The 27,010-nt window shown below is 40.4% G+C and overlaps 1 protein-coding gene across 1 annotated transcript; it reads left to right on the top strand.

Annotated features, from left to right (window-relative positions):
* The first annotated feature begins 5,255 nt into the window (after positions 1 to 5,255).
* Positions 5,256 to 25,863, top strand: plekhm1 (pleckstrin homology domain containing, family M (with RUN domain) member 1). Its single transcript, XM_033611331.2, has 12 exons — positions 5,256 to 5,483; positions 7,928 to 8,017; positions 10,049 to 10,290; positions 11,271 to 11,945; positions 12,694 to 13,174; positions 15,173 to 15,320; positions 18,016 to 18,990; positions 20,108 to 20,253; positions 20,570 to 20,763; positions 20,856 to 20,919; positions 21,008 to 21,165; positions 23,189 to 25,863. The coding sequence occupies exons 2-12, from the start codon at positions 7,964 to 7,966 to the stop codon at positions 23,298 to 23,300; spliced, it is 3,249 nt and encodes a 1,082-aa protein (XP_033467222.2). The 5' UTR covers positions 5,256 to 5,483; positions 7,928 to 7,963; the 3' UTR covers positions 23,301 to 25,863.
* Positions 25,864 to 27,010: the final 1,147 nt, after the last annotated feature.

The following is a 27,010-nucleotide window of genomic DNA, read 5'->3' on the forward strand; positions in this document are numbered from 1 at the left end:
ATAAATGAATAAATAAATAAATAATAAGGAAAGCGAGCAAGTAGTCTAACTGTAACATGGAAGGGAAAAAATAAAATAAAGTAAAATAAAATAAAATAAATAGGCCTTGATATTAGACATAAATAAACAAATAAATGAATAAATAAATAAACAATAAGGAAAGCGAGCAAGCAGTCTAATAGTAACATAGAGGGGAAAAAATAATATAAAGTAAAATAAAATAAATAGGCCTTGTTATTAGACATAGATAAATAAATAAATAATAAGGAGATCAAGCAAGTACTCTAACAGTAACATGGAGGAAAAAAAATACGAAAATAAAAATCTAATAATAATAATAATGATACTACTACTACTAATAATAATAATGATAATAATTAAATAAATTATAAAATCACATTTTGAAAGTATCGCTGATAGAGGTGGTGGGAAAGTAAAACTTGAGCATATATCGACAAAATTCAACATATTACATGTTATATCATATACAGAAATGATTATGCATCATGAAGGATGGTATGTAAAGCAGAAAAATAAATTAAACATATGAATAATTATTAAGTTCTTTTATTTAGTTTTCATTCCGTCCGCATGACCTCCATCTGTGATAAAAAAAAAGTGTAAAAAAAACTTTTTTTTTTTTTTATTATTTGCCTTCACATAATCACATACATGATGTATGATTGATGACTGCAGTGCGTTCACATACCAAAGAAGCCATGAAGAGAAAGCGCTTCCCCCAAAGTGAAAGTGGAAACGACTACGGCCTGCGTTACGTGACGTGTCACGTTGTCACGCTGCAACATGAAAATCACAGCACACGTCATGACGTCTCTGAGGGAGGCTTCAGACAGAGGACAGATCAGCCTTCAGTGATCTCCAGAGGGGGAATTCTGCTGTTTCCTTGACATTTCATCATTGAAGCCACTGCTGTGGGATTATTAAGATTTATTATGAGCCCGTTTATTGTTTATTGTTGTTGCTCGTCATCTTTATTTATTTCAGTATGAATATTTTTCTAACAATATAGGCTATATGTGACTGTTTTAACTTTATTATCCTCCATTGCTTATGTAAGTTGGATAAACAGCTCCATGTGCACTCAGAGGAGTTTGTGGACATTTTAAACACTGTTAGATAAGATAAACTTTTATTGATCCTAAGGTGAGAAATTCTGGGGTCCGTTTCACAAAACAGGTTCAACAAACTCTGAGTCAAATCCTGAACTCTGAGTTGATCTACTCTGAGGTAGGAAACTCTGAGTTTCCGGTTCCAGAACAGCTGATTTGAATCAGTTTAATCAACTCAGAGTAGTTTCACCTGGAGTTAAGCGCGTGCACCACAACTATAAAAAGCCAGCATCAATGGAGCCCCGATTCGACGAGTCACCATGGCAACGGGGAAGAGGAGGGCTGCGTTTTTCACCCCACTAGAATTAGAAATCTTAATGCGCTCATACGGCGAGTTTGCACACGTTTTCAAAAAGAAGTGCAACACCGCTGCAGCTGCAAAAGAGAGGGAGACGGTGTGGGAGAATGCATAAGTTTAAATGCAGTCCTTTGCAATCACAATAATATTACAGGGGAAAACTGCTTGAATGGTAGCCTATTAATTTATTTCATTTAAGTGCAATCCCGCGGAGGAGAAGCGCACTCGGCAGCAGTTTAGGATGAAATATAAAAACATTGTTCAAACAGGTAAGACCTCGGCATAATCTCATGGGGGTACTTCATTTTGATCACGCTATACATTGTAAAGTAAATATTAAGTGGCTGTTTGACTGTGCAGTTGTTGTATCCCCAACATAATGCTGTTTTCACACACATAAATGTCTTCTCATCTATATCATGTTCTGTTAAATAATTAAGCCTATTTAAACTAACACAGACTTCTACTCAGCCAACAGAAAGAAGGCAGATGCCCGTAAAACGAGCACACTTTTCTGACCGCCCCGCATAAAGTTGCCTTACTCAAGTGCTCAGCGTCTCCGACATTGTACAAAAAACTTCCATTTGCAAAGAAACACAGCGCATTTTTATACAGTCTGTGAGCGCAACACACAATATCTGCTGGGATGTGAGAGCATGACTATGATTGGTAATGTTGCAAATATAAGGACGGATTAGGTTGTGTATGTAGATGATGGACTGTGACGTGAAACAGTACCGCTCAAAGAGATAATTGTGTGGAAATGCTAAAACATCTATGCGCGGTCTGATAACCATCTCCTGACGAATATTTAATTCTCTGCGCAGTAATGCTGCACCTTCATCCACGGGATCGTTATCAAAAGGACATGCCATGTTAGTGAAAAAAGTCGCCACCTACTGTGCCTAATGGACTTCTAATATACTGACTCTGATTTTTTAAATGATTTTTTTAAAATGACAGACGGCAGAACTAGGCTACGCCAAAACTCGCCTGCTGACTGAATGAATGAGGAAATCAAATGGAGTGTGTGGCTCTGAAAGAGGGCGGAGACAGAGAGAAACTCGAGGTTCATTGAGAAAAACCTGGTCCTGACCAGGTTAGGTTCACAGAGTCTGTTACTACGGTAACTGACCGAGAACTTAAGTTACCTCTCTCTCTGAAACAGGCTAGAGTTACCCCTCTTTCTCTGGTTTGAGTTACCTCCCTTTTTGAAACAGAAAACTCAGAGTTTCCCTCATTTCAGGGTTAACAGACTCTGAGTTTTCACTAAACCTGCTTTGTGAAACAGACCCCTGGTGTTGCAACAGCACAAGGGCAAAAATAAGTCGGCTACAGATAAATCTGGGGAAGGAAGAAAACCTGATTCAAAATAAAGATGATAATAGAAATAAAATAAACTATACAAGGACAATTTAAGTCTAAATTACAGTGTTTTATGAGTGGTGACACAGTGTGAGCACACATGCAGGAAATGTATGATTCACATTCATTGATAACTGTAATCAGATCCATAACTGCACTATGGCGCCCCCTGTTGGACCATCTGATTACTTAATATTAAATCACAGTATATCCGCAGTACAGTTACACAAGAAATGGATTGTTCACCCCCTGAAAGAACTCATTATCACTCTGATGATCAGTTAAATCAGCCACACACAGTCAATAACCCTTTAACACAACAACATGCACTGCTCCCATCAGAGTATAAATTTTTTAAAATTAGTTTACAGCTTAGAGGACACTTAACTTGCATATAAACATTTTATTTTTATGCTTTTTATAGGCTATATGTTTGTATAATATTTATATTTTCACCTATTTTTTTACATACTTGTGCACATAATAGTGCAATCTTTTGTTAACTTTTATTTGCCCAACTTTGTTAGTCCTTGTGTTCCTTCTTTTCACATCAAACACAATGAAATTATGAAACCAATAATATTTTACCCCTGTGGTTCACATACTTGGCCACTGAAGGTAATTCTGTTAATTAGTTGACACAAACACAAACTTTGTTAACAGTCTGTAAGTGTGGGGTGCTGTGGTGGAGTTACACAATTTCCAGGCTGTGGAGTGTGTGATTAAAACTTGTCTGAGCTTCACTGTTGGCCCAACAGGAACTCTGTCCGGGAACATGAAGTCCTGACGGTCCTCACATGTCAACAGCAGAACAACAACATCAGCACGCCTCAAAAGATCTGCTGCCTTCGAGTGCTGCTCGGAAACTACAAATGCCACTGTCATACTACTTCTACTGCACTGAGGGTCAGATCAGGCAATGTTGGTGACAATTATAGCTTGTTGTTTTTTTTTGGATAAAGCATATTTAATAGACTAGGTATTTCTGCACATGTGTTGCTGGATATAAGGAGGCAGCCCACGGACTCATTAGTGCGGTCACCAGTGGTGGAGGAGGAAGTACTCAGATTATTTACCAAAGTAAAAGTACTAAAACCACACTTCAATAAAACTACAATACGCTACAAGTAAAAGTCCTGCATAGAAAATGTTCCTCATGTAAAAATATGTAAGTGTACTCAGGAAAATGTACTTAAAGTATTAAAAGTAATCAGTGTAAAGAAATGCCACCTACAGCTGTTTTACCATCATATATTATGTCATTAGATTATGTAAACGTTTTTGTATTGGACTGAAACTAATGATAGTTTTCATTATGTGTTGATCTGCTGATTATTTTTTGGATTAACTGATTGATTGTTTGGTGTGTAAAGTTTCAGAAAATACTGAACAAGAGCCCAAAGTGAAAACGTTGTTTTTTTCAGCCATAATAAAAAAATAAAAAAATAAATAAGTGAATGAATGAATGAATAAATAAACACAGTTTTGAAAATATAATAATATTAATAATACTATGAACAATGATGATAATAATGATAATGATAATAATAATAATTAGTATTATTATCAAAATAATAACAACAACAATAATGATAATAATGAAAATGAAAATGTATGAAAAATATTTAAATTATTATTATTAAATAAAATAGTCACCATTACGTTTATGTAAGTCTATTAATTTGTTTCAACTGTCTTCATTTGCATAGCCCCCTGTGGCTGTTTTTCTATTATATATTGTATTATCAGATTATTTCTAGATATTGAAACTATTACGTATTGAACTGCAACTAATTGTCATTTTCGTTACGTATTGATCTGCTGATTATTGTCTTTCATAATCAATTTATTGTTTGGTGTGTAAAGTTTCAGACAGTACTGATAAGTGCCTTTACAAGAGCCCAAGATCACAATGCTTATTTTGTCCAACAATAATAGTAATAATAATAATAAATAAATAATAATAATGATAATAAATAATAATAGTAATAATAAAAAGAAGAGGCAAAAAACAACAACTCTGAAGCTGAAACAGGGATATTTTTTACATGAAAAATAATTAAATAATTATTTCTGAAGAGTAGTTGCCATTAACTTTATGTCACTCCATTTATTAGTTTCAGCTGTCCTGTCTTGACTTTAAATAAATTAATAACCAGAGCTGTCAAGCAGTTGTAGTGAAGGAAAAAGTACAATATGTCCCTCTGAATTGTTGTGAAGAAGAAGTATAAAGTGGCATTAAAAGGAAATACTAGAGTAAAAAAACAAGTGCCTGAACGTTTTACTTAATTCCAGGAGTTCATTGAGTGTATTCAGTTACAATCCTACATAAATTAATCTGTATATGAGCAACTAATTTCAGGAAAATATCGTTTATATAAGTTCCTGTAAAGCTTTTGTTATTATTCCCGTATTTCTGACAGAGCCTGAAGGCATCACCGAGTCAAGTTCCCATGATGCATTTCACCTCAGCCGGATAGTGGCAAGAGAGCGTCCCGTCTCTCGAGGAAACAAATCCGAGTAAACGCTCATTTCCCTGCGGTTTTATTATTTTGGGTGTTTTGTGAGCGATGGAGAGCGACTGTACGGACTGAGGAGCATTTAACGGATATTTACCGAGTGAATAATAATTTCCGGCGGACACAGCGGGTGTGTTGGGACCTTAATGCCAAGTTAGCCGACCTGTTTCGGTAAGAAGCTAGCTCGTTAGCATCCGTAGCTAATGTCTCAGTAAGACTAACGCTGCCTGTCAGTGTCATGTTTCACTGTTTTGACCTAACTGCTACATGAACGCTGCTTTTCATAAATGTCTATTGTTGTGTTGTAAACATGTCTCGACCTTCCCTGTCGAGCCTGAATACCGTCACACGCCCAAAACACAAGCTAACGTTACATTTGGCAACTTGGTGCCAGTCAGCTCGAGGAAAATGTTCAAATGTATGTCACCTTTGACAGTAAACTATCAGTATGCAAACTAAATGACCGCTACATTACTGTGAGCAGTAGTGGAGGAAGTGTCTGGATCCTTTGCCAAGTAAAATACTAAAAGTACTGTTAAAACACGCCACTAAAAGTGAAAGTAGTGCATTTAAAATCTTACTATAGTGACTGTATGTTAGCATTATCAGCTAAAGGTATTTAAAGTATGTGGAGTAGGCACTCACTGCGCAGTAAAATGGTTCTTGTTAGTGGTTTACTATTATATATGATGGTTTTGGAGTAATATTACTGCTGCATTTATTTGTATGTTGCATTTTACTGTATTTATAAAACTCAAGAACATGTCAGAAAACACTAATACATTTAAGAAAACACTGACATTTCACACAGGAAAACATCATTTCACAAAATACAACACCATGTCAGAGCAGGGTGTTTACTGCTCCTTAAGCAAGACTAAAAGGAAAGGTGTGCAAGACGGTGGTGAGACCAGTGATGTTTGGTTTAGAGACAGTGGCACTAGGAGGCAGAGCTGGAGGTAGCAGAGATGAAGATGTTGAGGTTCTCTTTGGGAGTGATGAGGATGGATAGGGTCACAGCTCATGTTAGAGAGGGCAGCCTGAGATGGTTTGGATATGCTCAGAGGAGGGACAGTGAATATATCGGCAGAAGTATGTTGAGGTTGGAACTGCCAGGCAAGAGGCCTAGAGGAAGACCACAGAGGAGATTTATGGATGTAGTGAAAGAGGACAAGAAGTCAGTTGGTGTGAGAGAGGAGGATGCAGAGGACAGGGTTAGATGGAGGCAGATGATTCACTGTGGCGACCCCCGAAAGAAGAAGAAGTGTCTGCAGCTCCTTAAAAAGTCTTACATTGTCTTCAATTCAGATTCAATGGATTTTAAATATTTCCAGTTACGTTACTGCGAAAATGTCTCCAGCCTGACACACCCAATGACTGTTGACAATCATTGGACAGACCGAATAATTGCAATAATAAATGGCATTGATGACAGCAAGGACATTTTTTGTGTGTGTATGTGTATTTCCATTGCAGGTTTGGCCTTAAATGTCATATAAGGTGGTATTAAAAAGGTCTTAAATAGTCTAAAATTCAAGTTTGCTATATCTGTGGACACCCTGCAGAAAGAATGACACCTCACACGACAACGTAAAATGTCAGAAAACACAATGACACTTCACAAAACATAACATTTCATAAAACGTGACATTTCTGCATTGTTGTTTTCTAAAAATGTCTTTGCGTCATATGTTTGTCGTGTCGCTGTCCTGTGAGAACCACGTCTTCCTAAAAAGTCGACCATTTATGAGCTCAGAAAAAAACGACAATGTATTTTCCAGCTGTTCCAAAATTAGTTTTAAAGAGTTTTTTCTGTCTTGAGAAGAAGTCATCCTTCTGTTGCACCAACTTTGGAAAGACATGGTTTTCACAGGGCAGGAAGTTTATGAAAAATACGGCTGTCAGACAAATGTTGTGGAGTAAAAAGTACAGTCTTTACCCCTGAGTAGAAGTATACCATTGCATAAAATGTGAATACGTAAGCAAAGTACTGTTACCTCGATTTTGTACTTTAGATCTGAGTGATATAACAAAGGACATTTATCTTAGCACTGACTGGAAGACTATTGCTTCACACCACTTGTCTATCTGCTGTTAAGTAATCCTATTTTTGTCAGTAGCTTGGCATTAGAGGTATTTAGAGCTATCTTATCTCGTGTCAGGGACTCTAAGTGTCATCCTGTTCAGATCTGATTTCCCTTCACAGTGCTTTTTGATTGGGGAAGTCAGTCCTGAAGCAGTTTGTAGCTACTTCCCTGCAGACACCCTCTTTAATCAGCGGCTCACATGACTCAGTCGCAGCGCGGTCGACTTACTGAAACCATGAAATAGCAGATATGTCTCAGCACACAGTCTTGTGATGGAAAATGTAATGATATCTCAGTGGCAAATGTGCTAGCATGAAGTGAGGAAGGAAAAAAAAGCACAGCTTCCTTATTATCACATGCTTTGCTTGTCTGTCAGGGCTCACAAGCTCGCACTACTTGTTTATCCATTTTATATGCTAAAAGTCATGTCAGCAGTGGAGCAGGGGTCAATATAGTTGGTGTTAGAGACGCTGTTTGGTAAGCCTGTTGCATTCTGCACATGTCAAAGGAATACTTTTTGTTTTTCAGCGTGCCATGTGGGAGTAAACCTTCCCTGGAGGTGCCATGCTAGCTACACAGATGCCAGATTCGCCACCTGAGGCTAAAGATGTCAAACAGGTAAAACCACAAGCTTTCCCCTTGTGTGCAAATATCTTGTTTCCTTGTAGACTTCTCATTGTTTACTCTTTCTTTGTCTCTGTGAGAGCTCAAGTGTCAGTGTCAGATTGACTATTAGCTTCTTGGAAGGATCTCTGCTTGTCCGGTTGTGACATTTATGTAACGCATGTTGTAATTTAACTGTTGTAACTACTTCAACATTACAGCACTTTCAGGCCTGAACTTGGTGATCCATTCTCTTGCCGTGTCGTTAAAAAACGTTTAACATAGTCTTTTAAAGACACAAGATAAGATGCAGACTCAATGGCTGAACAATAGCAGATCTTAAAGCAGCGGAGAATGAGTGCAGGCCTTGCTTAGTTAATGGTTAGCAGAGTACACTGTTGTAACATGATGTATTAAACAGCATGGCAGTGTACAATGTACTGCTGACTTGCTGTTAATGTATATGAGTCAGGAAGCTGGGGAAGCAGGCAGAGAATTGGTCCCCTGGAATGTTTTCTTAGCTGTGTTGTTCCTCAAGTCCTGCTAAGTGAAGCACAGTAAAAGAAGAGTGCGTCAGTGCTCAGTGACGTGAACACTGAGACCATCATTTTCAAAGAGTTGCTGAAGGATCAATTTGTACCCTGCAACATATTGCATAATGTAAGCTTGTTATGTGTTCTCTGTAGGGCTGTGCTGAGGAGTTTGAATCCTTGAAGCTTCATTCATAATGTCGACATTAAAATTCTAATTCATTTATTTGTGTGCATGTTTATTAGTTCTGTTTAAACCTATGATTTATAAACAGTAGAATTATTTGTAGAATAAGGGTGCTTTCACACCTGCCCTGTTTGGTTCGGTTCAGTGGAACTCAAGTTTGTTTGCCCTCAGTTTGCAGTTCGTTTGGGCAGGTGTTGACACAGCAATCACACTCAGAACTGCACCAAAACAACCAGACCGAGACCTTCTTGAAGAGGTGGTCTCTAAAATCAACCTGCGTAGTTGTCCGTCCATTGTGACATTAGAAAGTGTCACATTTATCTTGCAAGTGTACTCTTCTTCAACGTTTGCTTTACTTCCTGGATTTTTCCCACATGGAAATTCTGACCAATCAAGAGCAGCTTTCTCACACAAGACATTTGATCTGGTCTGCTTGTAAATGCTGCCGTGAGAACACGAACCAACTCTAGGCAATTATACAACTTTGAAACAAAATAAGTCCCTGATTCAGACCAAAGGAGACGACTCTAGGTCTGAAAGCAGTCTAAGATTCCAGTGGCGGCTGTGTTGGATTGTCTCAGACTGATATGTTCCAAACATTTCCAATAACTCCACAGTGTTAAAGTCCAAAAGTCACAATTTATTGGAAGAAGATAGACGCAGGCATTTCCACAATTGATGGCATTTTTTTATCTGACAAAATTGTACTTAAGTCCATATTTGTTGGCATTAAGCCTGTAAAAAGCAACATTCAAAAAACGATTTGCTCTCCCACTTGCTGCACATAAAAGACGGCATGCTCCTTTATTAATAGGGCACTATAACAGCGTCATTAATTACATTTATTTTATATAGAAATTTGATTTAGTTAGTAGAAAAAAAGACAAACTCATTTAATCCAATGGATAACTTTATTCAAATTGAGGATTTCATTCAAGGACTTTTTTTAGGTTGATGAAATGTGTTGACAGTCACTCAAAGCTTTTAAAAACCTCAATAAAAGCTTCAGCCATGCAGTAGTGTCCTAGATCTCTGTGTTTCCATGTCAGCTGAGTAGGTGTCATGTGACCGTAGGTAATCTATGTTTCATAACAGCATGGCCACCTCACCGCCTAGTCCTCATCACACTGCAGATTGGAATGCAGAAAATGTGCCGTCTGTTTTATTTACTGCACATAAAAATGTGGCTCTTAATGTGTGTGTTGGTGAACTGAGCAGTTGTTTGCCAACCTGCTTCTCATAATCAGAACCACGCCTCAGTTTAATCTCTCTTCCAAAGAAATGAGGAAGCTGACAATATTTCCTTCTCTCACGCTCTTTCACACGTAGATCAAAGAGAAGTTGGCGCAGTCGCTCAAGGCCCTGCAGAAGCGGTATGTGACGTCGGACGCAGTGGTCACCAGCGAAGACAGTGATGCGAACCTCCTCTGCTGTGCCCTGGAGGCCATCTTCATCCACGGTATCAAGAGCAAGTACATCCGCTCGGAGTCTGGCAGCCGGAGTAGGAAGGGAGACAGAGGACCCCTCCCTCAGCCTTTCTTCTGGAGCCTCCTCAAGACCGTCACCCACCGGTAAGAGCATGTTTATACTAAAAAGACATCATTACTGAAGCAATTAGATTAACCTCTTTAACCCTCATTAACCTCTCCCATTTTTGCCTTTTCACGAGGACATAGTAGGTCAACAGTATGTGGCATATTTCTCATAAGTTTCTCATAAGTTGTCGCAGCATTTTTGGGGTTGACACTGTTACTTACTCAGTTTTGATGCTAAATGTAAGCATTTTTTACCATTCGAGAGTTGATTAAAATTGGTCAAAAATCCCTCTGAAATACCACAGTAAGACACCAAGAAGTTGTGGAACACCACAGAAAAATCCATGCGTATGACTTGGTATCAAAAACTTTTGACATTTTGAAATTTCTGTAAGAATTGCATTTTTCAGTGGTTGGATGGTGAGCACTTCCGCTCTGGAAACTGCTGAGAAACCCCCTAATTGTCAACATACGGATTTAAAACATCCATCTTCTGAATGCTCCACATTTCTAGTTTGTGTCTGTAAAGTTTCATGAGGCTGTGATAATTCTCGAGGTCACTATAGGTAATTTTATACAGTGAGGTAAAATTAAAAAAAACACACAAAAAAATTAAATTACGACAATAAAATGGCTACTATGGAGGCTAACACTATTACACATTGATAAAATTGGGCTCATTGAATCCACAAAAGTCTCAGCTTTCCGGTCATACCCAATTTATGCAATTCCAAAACTGTTTAGGGACGTCAGTATGCAGAAATATTCAAATAAGATAGGTGAAAATAACACATTTGTACTCCATGCTTAAACTGCATGGGTTTTTTGTGCCCAAAATTGAATGGGACTTTCATGAAGTGGGCATGTTTGTAAAGAGGAGACTCATGGGTAACCATATAACCCATTTTATTCAGATATTTTGAGGTCAGGTAAAAAAGCATTAGTTGCAGCCATAGACACATTAAATTATTCTGTGACAACTCATGAAGTGTAATAACTCTCTGTTAAATCCCCAGTGATGTGATCACAGAGCTGGAGAAGATTAGCTTCGTGGGCACGGACGTGGGTCGCTGCCGAGCCTGGCTGCGGCTGGCCCTCAACCACGGCCTGCTGGAGTGCTACCTCGCATCGCTGTTCCGTGAGGGCTCCAAGCTGCGGGCCCACTACCAGCCCAGTGCCTTGCTCCTGAACACAGAGGAGCGGGAAGTTCTGCTCAGCTACCTCCAGGGTCTGGCGTCTCTCACATTCAGCCTTTCCTACAAGTCAGCTGTCCTCAACGAATGGACCACCACGCCTCTGGCTCTTGCTGGACTCTGCCCCATGGCCCAGGCGGACTCACTCGACCTGCCTCTCAACGGCGGAGACCTTCCCACCTCCAAACCCACGTATAAAGAATCGTGGGATACAGTGTCCCAGTCGTCAGGCTCGTCAGATGCACTGGACATGCAGAGAGGGTGCCCTGTGACTATGTTGGGGAGAGGGACAAATGTATTACAGGGTGGCAGGACTGCGCTCAACTCGTCTAATTTAAGCCTGGACACCACAGGCTCCTCTCAGCTCTCCTCCAGCTTGAGCTCTGACAGCCTCCTGCAGGGGCAGGACCCCCGCAGCCCGACAGGAGAGCAGTGGTCTTCATGTGACCTGGACATGCCCATTAACGTCAGCATCAGCACCAAGGGGCCACAGAAGGAGTAAGTGCATCTTCTAGCTGTGTCTTTGGATATGTAGGAGCACAAGAGCAGATTTGTGTTGAAGAATTAGGCTGGTGATGTTCTATATTTATCTAATTGTCAACAGATTACATGAAAAGATGGAAAAAACAGCACAGAATTCATCCCATAATCCGGATATATCTGTTTCCTCAATGAGTCACATCATTCGCCTTCATTACCATGAACACACACACTGCAGTTTATTTTGAGTTAATCCCACATACACCATCCTGCTGCTGTAAATACTCACTACTGCACCAAATGTGGATTAATCCACAGCTGAAAATAGTCCCCCACAAATGTGCTATTTATTCCTGTATGAGTAACGTTTGATAAAAACCACACTGCTCAGCTGTTCTGGTAAATTATTGAGCCTTTTTATATATTGAAGCTGTCTTTAAAGTCTCAGCAAAGTCCACACGCCTTCCTCACTTGGGGCACATTCAAACTGAAAACAGTGTGCATTGTTTTTCTAGTAGTTTCAGCTAGTAGACTCACAAACAGTAGAATACAAATTTCTATGACTAGGCTAACTAGTTGCCCAATGTCTCATTTGATTGGATGAACTTTTGTAATTCACTTGGAATGAATGGGCTTGGGGGGTTTTCTTTAGGTTTGTTGACAGTAAGAAAAATGTAGAATAATGTCAGCTCTATCCTTTGAAATTAGAAAGCGATAATAATACACGTGCAGTAAAATATATCATGACTTGTCCTTTTCTCCGCAGCTCTCTGACAGACTTCAGAGAGAGTGGCCACTGCAGTCAGGACTCCATGCGTGAAGACTCCTTTGTCTCCAGCACAGGTCCAGATCAGTACTCAGAGACGGCTGTTTCCAGTGGCTCCGACAGCGAGACTCACGGTCCCTCTACACCCTCCCAAGACCTCGTGGACCCGCTTCCAAACTCAGCGCTGTCTGATTCAGAGCCACTGCCAACGTCTGATGACAACCATGTGAACTTCTCTCCATCTGAAGTTTGCATTAGCGACTCTTCTGAGTTGCACTCGGACACAGACGTTCTCTCTACAGTCAGTGAGCCTGTTGAATCTGTGGAGCCTGTAGAGGACGTTCATACGACGGTTGTTGAGGAGAGTCCTGAGCCTCTCAAGGTGGAGAAGGAAGCAGAGATCTCGGAGCCTTCAGTGCATCAAGGCATACGTCGCTCTACCAGCATCCTGAGCAGGAAGTTGTCCTCAGATTCTCTATCAGTAAGTGTATTTACACACTCTCCTGTGTTTCACTGTGCTCTGGCTCCTGAGTACAACTTCAGGATTTTACAAATAGGGGAAATGCAGAATTGCCCTTGCTCCAAAATTGCCGCATTCCTAATGAGGAAATGACGAATAAGACACCTGACTCTTCACACTGGAAGTCACTGTGTCATGAAAAATGTTTTCCCACACAAGAGGATCATGAGTAGTCACGTCAGCCCTGCTGTGTTACAATGATCTTGAATGAAATGAAAGCGCTTCAGTGGCAGGTTGTTGTAGATTAAAGTTATTTTCCTGCAGCACAAAAACCTTAATTCTGTGTCTTTACACGTGATGTCCAAGCAGGGACGGCTCCAGGCTATGTCACAATATTTCCCCCAATTATAGGAATTTCTGTGGTTGCTACACACGGGTTATTTTAGACAGTGACAAAGAAAGAGATCATTCATCATAGTTTCTAACAGTTCTCACACTATTAACCCCACAGACACATGATAACAGGAACTATTCAAACTGTGGTCTGTTCACTGAGTGTGTTATCCGTGTTCCAGCGAACTGATAAGTTAATCTGATCTAAAAGTCGTATTTATAGGGAAGCAATGAAACCAGGGCTGCAACTCATAAATAATTTATCATAGGTTAATCTTAATTGTTTGCTCTGTGTAATGTCGCCAAATTGACATTTTCATGTGTCTTGTTTTTTCCCTTTAAGTCTGTAACCCAAAGATATTTGTATTAGAATTAAATAAAACGGTGAAAAGCAGTAAAACCTCACATTTGAGAAGGTGAAAGCAGATAATGTTTGCCACTCTGGTCTTAAGAAAATTGATTAATTAATTATCAAAGTGGTTGCCGATTAATTATGTCAGTCCACTACTCCATTAATCGTCGCAGCCCTAAATAGTCAGTGCCAGGTGATTTTATTTCCTCCGTATATATGGAGGACACAAAACGACTTACTTATCAATAATTAAAAAAAAGTATAGAAAAAATACAGAGATAAAAAAATAGGAAATAAATAAATAAGAAAATAAAAGAAAATAATAATAAATAAATGGAAAAAATAATACAGAAATAAAAAAACATATAAATAAATGTTAAAATAAATATGGAAACAAATAGATAAATGCATGAATAAATACAGGAAAGGAGAAAAATATGTAGTTATTTTTAATATTTCTACTGTGTCTGTACGTTAGTGAGGCAGGACATTCTAACCTGCATTTATTTTTAAATTCATGCTTTTATTTATTTCAGCATTTATTTATTCCTTCTTTCATTTATTTGCTTTTTTCAATATTTTTTAATTTCTGTGTTAAACTGAATAGACTGCATAAATAAATAAAAGTTGCTAATTAAACAGGACATAAATATACATATAAATATCTTTAATTTATTTCAGCAGTTTTGTAAAATTAAATGTATTTATTGCTGTGTCTTTACGTTAATGAGACAGGAAGTTAAATTTAATTTAAACATTTATTTATTTACTTCCTCATTTATTTAAGCATTTTTTTCATTTATTTGCTTTTTTCCATATTTGTTTATTCCTGTGTTTATTTATTCATTCATTTATTACCTGACACTTAACGTCATTTCGTCTTCCATATGTACATGGTGTGCTATAAAGGACCCTGTAGCCCCTTTTCACACAGATGTTGCGTTAATCTGTTGTCAATGAACGTGTCAGTCTCACGTCTGAATAAGCTCCCTGATTTCTTTTACATGACAGTCACAACAGCAATCTTAGTATGTCGGCTGTAGTAAAATTTCCATATCACTTTTAGGATGGCACGTGTCTGAACCGAATGCTGTCATATTAACATAAACGCTGCAGCAGCACACAAGATTAAATGTGCAGAGAGAGGTTAAATGCACAAAGAAAATCAAATCAGTTTTAATAAACTATGAAACACACAGATTTTAAGTTAAGATTTTAAGTCAAATAAAGTTTTACCTCGAGAGGTTGAGAAACTTGTGTCATTTCCATTGCAGCATTCTCGTTGCTGGATCTCTGAGGACGACATCTACAAGCCCCACCAGGAGGAGGAGTCAGACCATGAAGAGGTGCCTCCTCCTGCTCCCACAGCTGAGCCGAAGGTCGCCCCGTCACCTCCCAGTGTCGTCCATCGCAGACAAATAGGTACTTTATTCTCTATATACACTCTATCTCTGTGAGTTAAAAGACAGAGATTGCACATCTCATCTAGAGCTGAAATGTTCAGTCGATAAATTGATAGGTCAATTATCAGAAAAATCATCTGCTACCATGATGATTGATTAATTGTTTTAGTCTTTTTTTTAAACATAAACTGTGGAAATTATACCAACAGCTCTCTGCTTCTAGCTGCTCAAATGAGATGACTTCTTACTTTTCTTTGTCACATATCACTGAAAGCTGAATATCTTTGAATTTTGGAGTTTTGGTGAAACAAAGCAAGACATTTGACCAATCGATTAATTAATAAATAATCAGATTAAACGACAGTGAAAAGTTGGCAGCCTCAGGTATTTACATAAGCACTTTAAAATTATCTGTCAAATCATTCAATCAAAGTTCCTGTTTACATTCAGTGTTACTCAGCAAAACACATTCAGTGTATTCTTGAGGTTGAATGCATTTCCCTCCCTCTAAATGTTTTGCAACATGTTTGTGTACTTGGTGCGTGACTGCCACCTGTAGATCAGTGGGATAGTGTGAAAACATTCCTCTGTCGTCTTCAGGAAAATCCCCAAGGTGCCTTAAGTGTGAACACACCTGGTCAGTCAAGGTGGCCAAAAAGTGAAATTGAAAAATAAACCACACTATTTACATAGGACAGAAAATTCCTGCAGCACCGGAAGCTTGAATGAAAACTTTGCGGCTCTAATCACTCCCCGAACAGTGACATCACAGCAGGTGTTTTCCATCAGCTGTCAAATGAAAACACACCTGCTGTTGTTGCATCATTTACTGGGATGTGGCCAGATTGCACTGGAATGTAATTAACATTATGTCTTTCTTGCACAACGTCACCTCAGTGTATGGACTATGGAGCTGTAGTTGTCACACTATCACCAGGGGAAGTACTTTATTATTTCACGACATCATATCACTGTCATCACTGCTACATTTCACTTGTCATTACAAGTCACCCTTTTTATTTCATCATCTAATGAGGCAATGAGAGTGAGCACAATATTTACTATAGACTATTGGATCATGAAAATGACCACTACTTTACGGCAGGTTGCAAAACACAGGGCGCACCACAAAAAATCAAATGCCACTAATAATAAAAACACTTGCTGTGCCTTTTTATTGTTGCTAGGCAGCCACCCCATCACGTCCTTACACTAACCTTCCTGTGTGATCACAGTAATTAGTATCTAGTTCGTCAAATGTTGAGGCAGAGGGTCCTGTCTGTAGCTCTGGTTGAGGGTGAGAGGCTGTCAGCAGATAAACAGAGATCTGTGTGGGTACATGAGACCCTAAAAAAGAGGGTGGGTCATGGGGAGTACCACCAGTTGGTCCAGCTTCTCCTCCATGATGGCTGTTTCCAGGCATATTTCAGGATGACTCAGGGTCAGTTTGACAACCTGCTGTCTATCGTCGGGCCGTATAGCTCTGAGTATCCAGCAGCTCCTACCACCAGTTTCTCCTCCATTGTTTACCAACTGTAAACTTGTTGTCGTGACCACCACAGAAGGCCCGCCTCTCAAATCATCCGATTGGACAATGGGGAAAAAAGCATAGACGACCAGTGTGCGGTTTTATGCTCTGAGTTGAAGTTTGTGTGGAGCATTGCAACACAAAAACAGCGAGCAAAAACCTTAATTCTCATTAAAATCAATTACAAAAAGGCGCCTCCAGCTGCTAAAACACTTTCTGTGTGATCAGGGCTTGAAATCACCTTAACACTCTCCTCCACTCTTTTCCTAAGTTCTCTAAAAGTTGCTTTGCGGTAAAGATGAAAATTTTAATGTCAATTCTGTAGTAAAAACTGTTGAAAATAGCTCTATAGTTAGTTTACTCCAGGCTTCACTGTTTTGCTTAAGTATGATCTTATCTGCTATCTTTAGTGAGATAGCAGGTCAACAGTTTATTCCAAACAGAAGTGGTGTATGTAATCTGTAAGCAGAGACTAGATTTATATAAGAATTGCATTCTTTGGTGAATGGATGGTGAGCACATCTGCTCTGGAAACTGCTGAGAAACCACCTTATTGCTAATATACGTCTCTAGCTTGGGTTGTAAAGTTTCATGAGGCTGTGATTATTGTAGAGGTCACAGTTGGTCATTTTATACAGTGAGGTCAAGTCTTACTACATAAAATGGCAACTATGGGAGCTCTGGTTTCCAGTGGTGTCCAATTTATGCAATTCCAAAACTGTTTAGGGACCCCAGTGTGCAGAAATACAATAGGTGAAAGAAAAAAAAACATTTGTACTGCATGAGAAAAACTGCATGGGATTGGCATAATGTGGGCATGTCTGCAAAGAGGAGACCTGTGGGTCCCTGAAGAACCCATTTTGATTCAGATATCTTGAGGTGAGAGGCAGCAGGACCCCTGTGAAAATGTTTTTCCCTTGCCAAAATTTAGCCTGATGTCAGAGTGTTATTTAATCCCCGCTTTTAATCAGCAAGTTAGCGTAACATGGACTTTGGCGTTCTAGCGGAACGGAAGAGGTTAAATGTTGTTCATATTTATCATGTTTTTCTTGTGACTTTAAGATCAAACATTTATGTAAAAGCAGTATTGACAAAACTAGTTTCACACAAAAAATAGACCAAAGATCATGTAAAATAACTCCTGCTGACTCTTATCTTACCTGTGTCTGTCTGTCTCGTCTGTCAGGCCTGTCCAACCCTTTTCGTGGCTTGCTGAAACTCGGACATCTCGAGCGACGAGGTGCGATGGGAATGTGGCGTGATTACTACTGTGAGCTGTCGCCCTTCGAGTTCCGGCTGTATCTCAACGCAGAGGAGCGGACATGTTCTGAGAACTGCTCCCTGGTGCGGTGTGAGGATGCTCGCATCGCCTCACCCGAGGGCCGCTTCGAGCTGGCCTTTCCTGGGAAGCGTCTCTACCTCCGGGCAGCCAATCGTGACGAAGCTGAGGATTGGGTGGACCGGATAGTTGAAGCCGTCAACAAATGCCGACCAGCATCTCGTACTGATGAGCAGTGGGAGGTGCTGCAACCCACCAGTGAGAACGGTGTGGATGTGTCATCCCCGTCCTCGGCGCCCTCCAGCCCTGAGCGTGGTCCATCATCTGACACGGGGACATGTGGAGGGCAGGAGGCACCTCCTCCACCACAGGAATTCGACTGGACTCGGAGTGTTGATCTGGAAACGGATTCCATCAAAGAATCTGTTCTGTACTTCTCCACAGATCCTGAGGCTCGGACATGGTCACCTCTGGTCTTCTCCCTCTCTCTGGAAGCTTTGAGAGGCTTTCGGGTACAAGAGGGACGAAAGCTGCTGCGGCAAACTCACCTGATTGAGGAGATCCGAGACGTGGTGCCTGACGTCTCCTCAGGAGGACCGGCCTTTTTCAAACTCCTGACTGTCAGGGAGACGCTGAGACTCAGGGCGGAGAACACAGAGGAGGCTCGCTCTTGGAGGGTTTTGATCAGAGGTGCTCTGGACTCGTACCTGGAGAGTGGGGAGGATGGGAGCTCTGGGGAGCCACCTGTAGTATGTTCGGGGTTGACTGGAAATCTCAACAGACTGGTGCAGCACAGACTAAAAGAAGATGGAGCACTTCTCATTCATCTCCGCACTGTGCCTTCAGAGAAGGGGCTGGACACTCAGAGCTTCAAATGTGCAGGTAATGAGTTGTAAAGCTCCAAATGACCAACTAACAGCATTTATTTAGACTTCATAGTCCATGATACCCTCATCCGTCCAACTGTCTCATTCAAATTTAGTATTTTTCCTTTGTTTCATCCCCTTTTCCACACAATCACAGCATAAAATAACAAAGCAAACTCTTATTTATGAGTGTCATGTAAGCTTGTCATGATACCAGAATTGCAGTAGTCGATACCAATACCAGTGAATTTTCACGATTCTCGGTACTCGTTCGATACCATGATAAAAATAAAAAAAACAAAAATTGAAACTCACTCACCCTGAATTCTTTAAACAAGTCAGGGCGTCTGTCTTTTAAGTGTTTAGCCACATGTGAGTTGTTGAAAGTGACAACATGTGTGTCGGCTTCGTCGAGTGTACCAAGTGCAGCGCGATGCTGGTTTATGACAGCAAAAAGACGGGGACCTCGACACTTAGAGGCACATGGCGAAGGCTTGCCATGAAAAGAAAGATGAGAGTCAGCCTTCAATGTCCAAGTTTGTATCCTTAAAAAAAGTCAGGTTTAAACCGGGCTCAGGCTTATAATTACAGTTAGAGTGATGGGCCGGGCTCAGACAGAACATGCATGGGCTCGGGTGGGGCCGGGCTGGATTTTTTGGGCCTGATCTGAGCTCTGTCAGTTGTAGAAGCCATTGTTTCTAGCAAAGACGATGGAGAACAGGCGTTCTTCTTCTGCGCTCGTCCTCGGCACAGACTGGCGTGCATCTACTGCCCCCGTCGGTTCCGACAGGAATTGACACGGCCCGCCGAGGGTTAAGTTGTATCTGGTACTTACGATACCGAAAAAAAACAGGTACCGACGTATTTTTTGCGTGTTGGCATGATGATTGAGTCTGATTGGTTTACCCTGATATTCTTACCCTAGCCAATCCCATTACTCATGCCTAATCGTAACTAACGAAGGTAACAAGTACTAGCCAATTAGAGGGAGAGCAGAGCGGGTCATGCCAGTGCCATTCAGTAGGGGCAGGGGGGATGTGAGATGCGCATGTTCTGCTTGTTAAGAAAGTTTGTATGTGTTTAGTGGATGTGAATCAGAGGCTGATTTTTTCTCTGCTGTGTATCGTACGCAGGGTGTCCTCAGCAGATCGGACCGTCTCGGGGCAGAGCCAGGCTGTGTGAGTTCTCAGGCCAGTACTACTGTGACTCCTGTCACCAAGGAGACACCACCATCATCCCTTCACGCATGGTGCACAACTGGGACCTGACGCAGCGAGAGGTAGGTGCAGCACGTACAGATGACTTCGTAACGAAGTACAGATACACATGCAGTTGTCAGATATCAGGGTGAAATCATTTAAAGGGCGGCTGCTCTGATTTAATACATCAAAGTCTGTTCACAGGTCTGAGGAATAAAAGTTGTATAAAGCCCTGTTGAGTTGCATTGTGGGTAATGTAGGCACCCTGGTACTGCTCCAGCAGAGTGTCTTTCAAGTCTAGTTTCAGTGCTTTTTTTAGCACTCACTTTCAGTTACCACACACACAACTTCAACATGTTCTGACTCCGTGAGTGTGACCTGTGTGTTCCCGTCCAGGTGTCTAAGAAGGCCATGCACCTGCTGGCTCAGGTGGAGCAGGAGCCTCTGCTGAACCTGGAGCTGCTGAACCCCGAGCTGGTGAGGCACGCTGAGTCCATGTCCCAGGCCCACAACCTGCGGCAGAGGCTACGCCTGCTGGGCGACTACCTGCTCACCTGCCGCAGCGGAGCCTGCAAGAAACTCCACGCCAGGTGTGTGTGTGTGTGTGTGTGTATGCATTTTACATTTTATCGTATTTTATTACGACATTTTATTACATGTATAGTTTCTAATTCTCTGCCAGAATGGAACAACGAACGTACCTGCTGGAGTCGAGCCATCTGTACAGTGTCATGGACCTGCGACAGGTATCCTGCTGTGTTCATTATGTTACGGCACCTGTCGTCCGCCACCTTGAAACATCCTCATGTGTGTTTTTTTTTTTTTTTTTTCCAGATAGCAGAGGGTCAGTATGCAAACTACCTGATGACGCTGTTGCAGTACGCCTCCAACCACGTGTTCCACTGTGACCTGTGCACGCAGCGTGGCTTCATCTGTCAGATATGTCACGCTAATGACATCATCTTCCCCTTCCAGTTTGACACCACCACCAGGTATGTTATCTTCCACTTCACACGCACATATTGAGTAGTTCATCCTCACAAGTACTATTTTTCATTTGCAGTATTTGTTTCATGTCAAGAGTAAAGTCAAAAGGAAACATTTTATAAAAGCGGACACAGTATTAGAGGACAAAAAGCCATGTTTTTGTTGTCTTGCGCAAAAGATGCGTCTTTATTTCACTTCTTCGTCTGCATTTAACACTTCCAGTTTCTTCTGGTTACTTTTATGCACCTCCCACTGAGGTCAGGTGTTGATAAATGACAAAAATAACCCTCAGAGACAAAAAAACGAATGTGTGCTGAAACATTTTCACTTCTGTTGCAGCAGAAGTCAAGTTGTCTTTTACATACTGAGACCAAACTACAGTTTGAGCTTCATAATTATGGCTTGGTATTAAAAAAACAAACAGGATTTTTATAGGAATTAGTCAAAGAAATTTGGATTGTTAAAGAGAGAAGTAACGATTTTTTTGAAGCTTTGTTTTTATTTAGGCATCTTAAATATTTCAAAGAAAGAAACATGACATAAAATATTTCTTTTTATATATGTATTTACTGTGTCATGATTATATGAAAACCTATTATTCAGGTTTTTATGCCTTTAATAACAGAATACATTGTGTTCATTGTGTCACGCCACATTAAAATCAAATAAAATGAAGAGGTTTTAAATCCTTAATTTTTTATCGTGTTTAAGTTGATTTTGTCAAAGAAACACTGACCAATTTTTATTACCTTAATGTATCTTAAAACAACAGTGGATGCACATAAAATGTCAACCAGAGAATTATATATTATTCAGGGTTTACACAAGGTCCTTCAGGTTCAGATATGTAAGTGCTGGAATACCTTGAAAAGCTGACATTTCTTTACTTGGCCCTTGAAAAAGTACTGAAGTAAAATTGAAAGAACAGAATGTTAAAAGATTTTATGAAAACGTATCAGGAAAATGTTTTAAATAAGGAAGCAGAGAACAGTGATATGAGATCAGAGTGCCAACTGGGTTACTAAATGCCAGTAAATAGACGGTGCCAGGATGTTTCGTTAGCCTGCAAAACACTTACACTGAGCAGCACTAGTTATAAGCTGTAATTCGTCAGTAAAAAAAGCAGCCGTGTGTCTGATTTGACTGGTGGAGCTTTTGAATGGATTTGTGGGATGTGTCTGCAGCGATAGCAGTTAGCAGCTAGCTCGGCTTTCCAGCCATTGAACTGCAGCAGCAGCCTGCAGGCAGAGCAAGCAGCTGCCATGCTTAACAGGACTCCACTCAGATCCGTACTGTTTCGATAAGGTTTGACAGACAGGTAGAAGGCTGAACTCTTTCTCAGTTTTCTTTGAGGAATCCAGTGTCAAACCTCCAGGCTAACATGTCAGATTTAGAAAAAAATATGCAAAGTAAAAAATGAGTGCTTGGAAAAGTACTTAAAGTCTTGGTTGTTTGTCCGTCCGCCCGCCTGCACATCTGTCTATCTGTCACGTGATATATCAAGAACACCTTAAGGGATTTTTCCATATTTGGCACAAACGTCTCCTTGGACTCAATGAAGAAGTGATTAGATTTTGGTGGTCAAAGGTCAAGGTGTTTTGGCCGTAACTCAAGAATTCTTACACTAATTATGAGAAAACTTCACACAGCTGTCTAATGGTACAAAATGATGAAGTGATGACATTTTATATCCAACAGGTCAAAGGTCAGCTTCACTGTGACATCATAATGTTCCGCAAAAACACTTTTCTGGTCATTTCTCAACATCATATCTCAGGAGCAGAAGGGGAGACATTTGGTCTGATACTGAATTAGTGACACTAATCTTGGGTGTTCACCTTGAAACTGTACTGACTGTATAGATCTGTGCTGTCGGGAGGAAGATGTGTGTGAAGCATCCATGTTTTCACAGACATGGATGTAAACCGTGGGGTGGTAATTCTACTTGTTCTTGACATGATATGGAGCTTGTATTTCAAACTGCCTTAACATTCACTTTTTTATGTTTATTTTTTCTCTCTGACGCAGATGTAAAGATTGTAAGGCTGTGTTTCACCTGGCCTGCAAGGCTGCCGGGGACTCGTGTCCTCGCTGTCAGCGGATGAAGAAATACCTGGAGAGAGATCTGCAGGACATGTAGCCACATCTTCAGGAAGCGAGAGGAGCAAAGAGAGGAATAACACAAAGTCTAGCTTTTACATGAAGTAACCTCAAGTGCAATTATGAATGTGATTTGCATGACTGACCTTAAAACCGAACAGGATGAGCGACAGCGCTGCAGTAGCTAGAATCTCTTGCACTAATTTAGAGGCCTGATATAATGCAGCCAAATGTTACTGACCAGTGACTCTAATACCTCTCTGAATTCAGACTCCACCACGGCATCAAACGAAGGACAGGATGACGGTGAAGGTTGCTGCCAAGAATTGCATCCAACATTTGTTTTTTACTTTGTCTTGTTGTACAAAGTTTGTCACCATCATGTTTACCAGAAGTGCTCCACGGATAATTCTGCATTTGCTTCAGATGCACATATTTAAACACCATACAGCAGTGAGGTTGGTTACTACACATGCAAAATATCAAAAAACAGCACTTGAAATGTTCAAATCAACAGGTTTTGATTGTGCCTTCTTTTTAATTTAAGCTTTACACTGTTTTCCTCTTGGTGTGTAACACCGGGCCAAAAAGCATCACATCAGCTGGTTTCTGTTCAACTCCCAGAGGGGGAAGTTAGACTGCTGCATCAAATACATTTATGTTAAAGTAAAAACAGGGTTTCCCACACATTCACGCCACGATTAAAACATCTGCTGCCACTGTTCATTAGGAGTGCTACTGGTATGTCTTTGGTTTTTCATTTCTCCACATTGTTGTAGGGCAGAGTGTACTCTGGGCACAGACGGAGCAGCAGAACGCCAGGTGCATTGAAAGTGACACTTGACCACTCATTGCACTTGGTCTTAAAGTGTGTTTTCACTCGCCTCTGCAGCAGCTGCTCCTCTCGTCCATCGATCTGATCTGATCAGTTATCCACCCTTGTGATTTAAAACTCCACAAACTGCTACCGAGGAAAAAAATGAACTCATGAAGAGTTCCGCCTGTGCTGCGTTCAGGAACCTACAAAACCTCCGGATTCAGAGAAGGGACATAGACTAATACACACAGTTGAGAAAAAAAAAACGGAAAGTTAGCCTCCTCGGCAGCTACCGCCACAAATGGTTTCTAATTCTGTGGGCAACGCTGAAAAGGAATAACAGGGTTCCTATACAGTTACGAAAAAAGTTTACCAGGCCTGGGAATGTTTTTAATTTAACAGAATGTTTTGGCTGTTGTTTAAAATATGTTGTTAAAAATCTCATAACAAGTCTAATGTTACACAAAATATCTTCCTCGTATTTCTTGTTCTTGTGCCGGGCTGCGTGATTGTTGAAACGTCACTAGTATCATGTGATACACAGGCCAGACTGGCATTGCTTTATCACCAAGGCCACGCCGCCCTTTTGAGGGAAAGATCATCTAAAAGGTCATGACAGCGATCATTAAGGTATGCGAAAGCTTAGGTTCAGGCCAAGGTCAAAGAACAACTATTAGATGCCTGTAACAAGAAATAAACGCAGACAAACTTCTCAAAATTCTAATCTAAATGCGTCAAATTGCACTGAGATCTACCGTGTCTTCAGTTTTCTGTCCCCCAAAAAGGGGCGTGGCCTCGATGTTTCGTGAAGTACCCGTATGTGCCGGTCTGATCGACTGACACAAGTAGCTAGTTGGCAGCGGGAATGTCTAATGAGCACGAAAGGTTAGCAAGCGCTAGCTGTTTGCTTATATGCTTATGCTAGGGTGGGAGTTTGCATGTTCTCCCGTGTCAGCGTGAGTTTTCTCCAGGTACTCTGGCTTCCTCCCACAGTCCAAAGACATGCAGGTTAATTGGTGACTCTAAATTGGCTGACCCCGCCCACAATGTCAGCTGGGATATTCTCCAGCCCCCCCCCACGACCTCTAACAGGATAAGCAGTTATGGAAAATGAATGAATGAATGTATTACTTTGTCGGCCCACCAGTTTTAAGCTACTTAAATAAAGTAATTGAAATGGGGTAAAATATTATGGAAAATATTTTGAAATTGATTAGTGAGAATTTGTGGGAACCCTGTAAAAATCAGTCACCAAGGAGACTTAGTGGAATGTTTCTCTCCATATATTAACTCACAGACTCAGACATTAATTTAAAATTTTAATTAAAAAATATATTTGGCCGTTTGCTGCTTGTGTGGTGAGCCACAAGTTTATCTGAAATACTGCGTGGCAGAATCAACAAACGATTGGATTTCATATACCTACTTTGCACATTTGCACTTCGCTCCGACTGTTAACGATATTTCAACTGTATTTAAGTTGTAATATCTTCTAGCACATGAACTTCGCCCTAAACTAACAAACACACCTGCTCTGCTGGCGTCTTTATTCTCACTTTGCTTCATTTTGTTTTCATGTTTCGATGATTTGACTCTGATGTAGAGTTGAACTCAGACGTAACACAGACATAGATTTTTTTTAACAATCTGCAGAGAACATTGAAGGTTTACTTAAATATGCAGAACATATCATACGTGAGAATAATGCAGTACTGTTTTTCCTGGTTTGTATATTTTTTATTTGTCATCTCATTTATTATGTATGATGTATAAATGACCATTATAAATAAATGTCGGTGTGTTATTTTATGAATCTCTTTTGTTTCAGACACTATGGATCATTATAGATTATAAATTATAGATTTTTATGTGTGTATTTAGTTGGTTTTCACTTCATACACTACAGACACTGAGTCCAGGTCTTTTAGTCACCTTGTGTCACCAGCTTAATACTAAAAATATGATGTAAAAGAATATATAGAATAGTTGTCCAGTTCTGACTTAAACAGCAGTATTTAAATATCACTAATGCAACAAATATTTAAAATGTCTTTATTTTGGGTGCACAGTTTGCTGTTTACAACAGTCTCTGTTTTCTGTAAGTTGTAAAGTGGCTGCCACTGAAGGTAACCGAAAGCCAAGAATTGGTTATCATTTTCTCAAAATGGCTGCCGTTTCTGTTGAACCCTGGATCAGGGCCTTTAATATCATCAGTGACACCTGTGATTTTTTTTTTCTGACAACTAAACATGTCTGCTCTGAAAAAGGCCTGTTGTTGAAAAACACGCTGAAATTTAGGAAGACCTAAACTGCCGGCCCACTTCAGGCCAAACTCGTTGGTGGTCATAGAGTTTTTATTTTTCGATTTCTGATGTCAGTAGTCACAGTCCTGTTGTATATTGGCCGACTATCTACCTACCGGTCTCTCTACCTACCTACCTACCTACCTACCTACCGATCTCTCTATCTACCTATCTACCCATCTACCGATATCCCTACCTATCTACCCACCTACCGATTTACCTACCTACCTACCGATCACTTTATCTACCTATCTCCCTACTGATCTACCTACCCACCTACCTACCTACCTACCAATCTATCTGCCTACCTACCGATTTATCTATCTACTTACTACCTACCGATCTCTTGATCTACCCATCTCCCTACCGATCTACCCACCTATCTACCTACCTACCTACTGACCGATCTCTCTATCTACCTACCTACCTAACTCCCTACCTACCTACTGATCTCTCTATCTACCTATCTGCCTACCTATCTACCCATCTACCGATATCCCTACCTATCTACCCACCTACCGATCTACCTACCTACCTACCGATCACTTTATCTACCTATCTCCCTACTGATCTACCTACCCACCCACCTACCTACCTACCTACCAATCTATCTGCCTACCTACCGATTTA

The sequence above is a fragment of the Epinephelus lanceolatus genome, chromosome 21 (assembly GCF_041903045.1).
Source record: "Epinephelus lanceolatus isolate andai-2023 chromosome 21, ASM4190304v1, whole genome shotgun sequence".
In the NCBI taxonomy this organism is placed as follows: Eukaryota; Metazoa; Chordata; class Actinopteri; order Perciformes; family Serranidae; genus Epinephelus; species Epinephelus lanceolatus.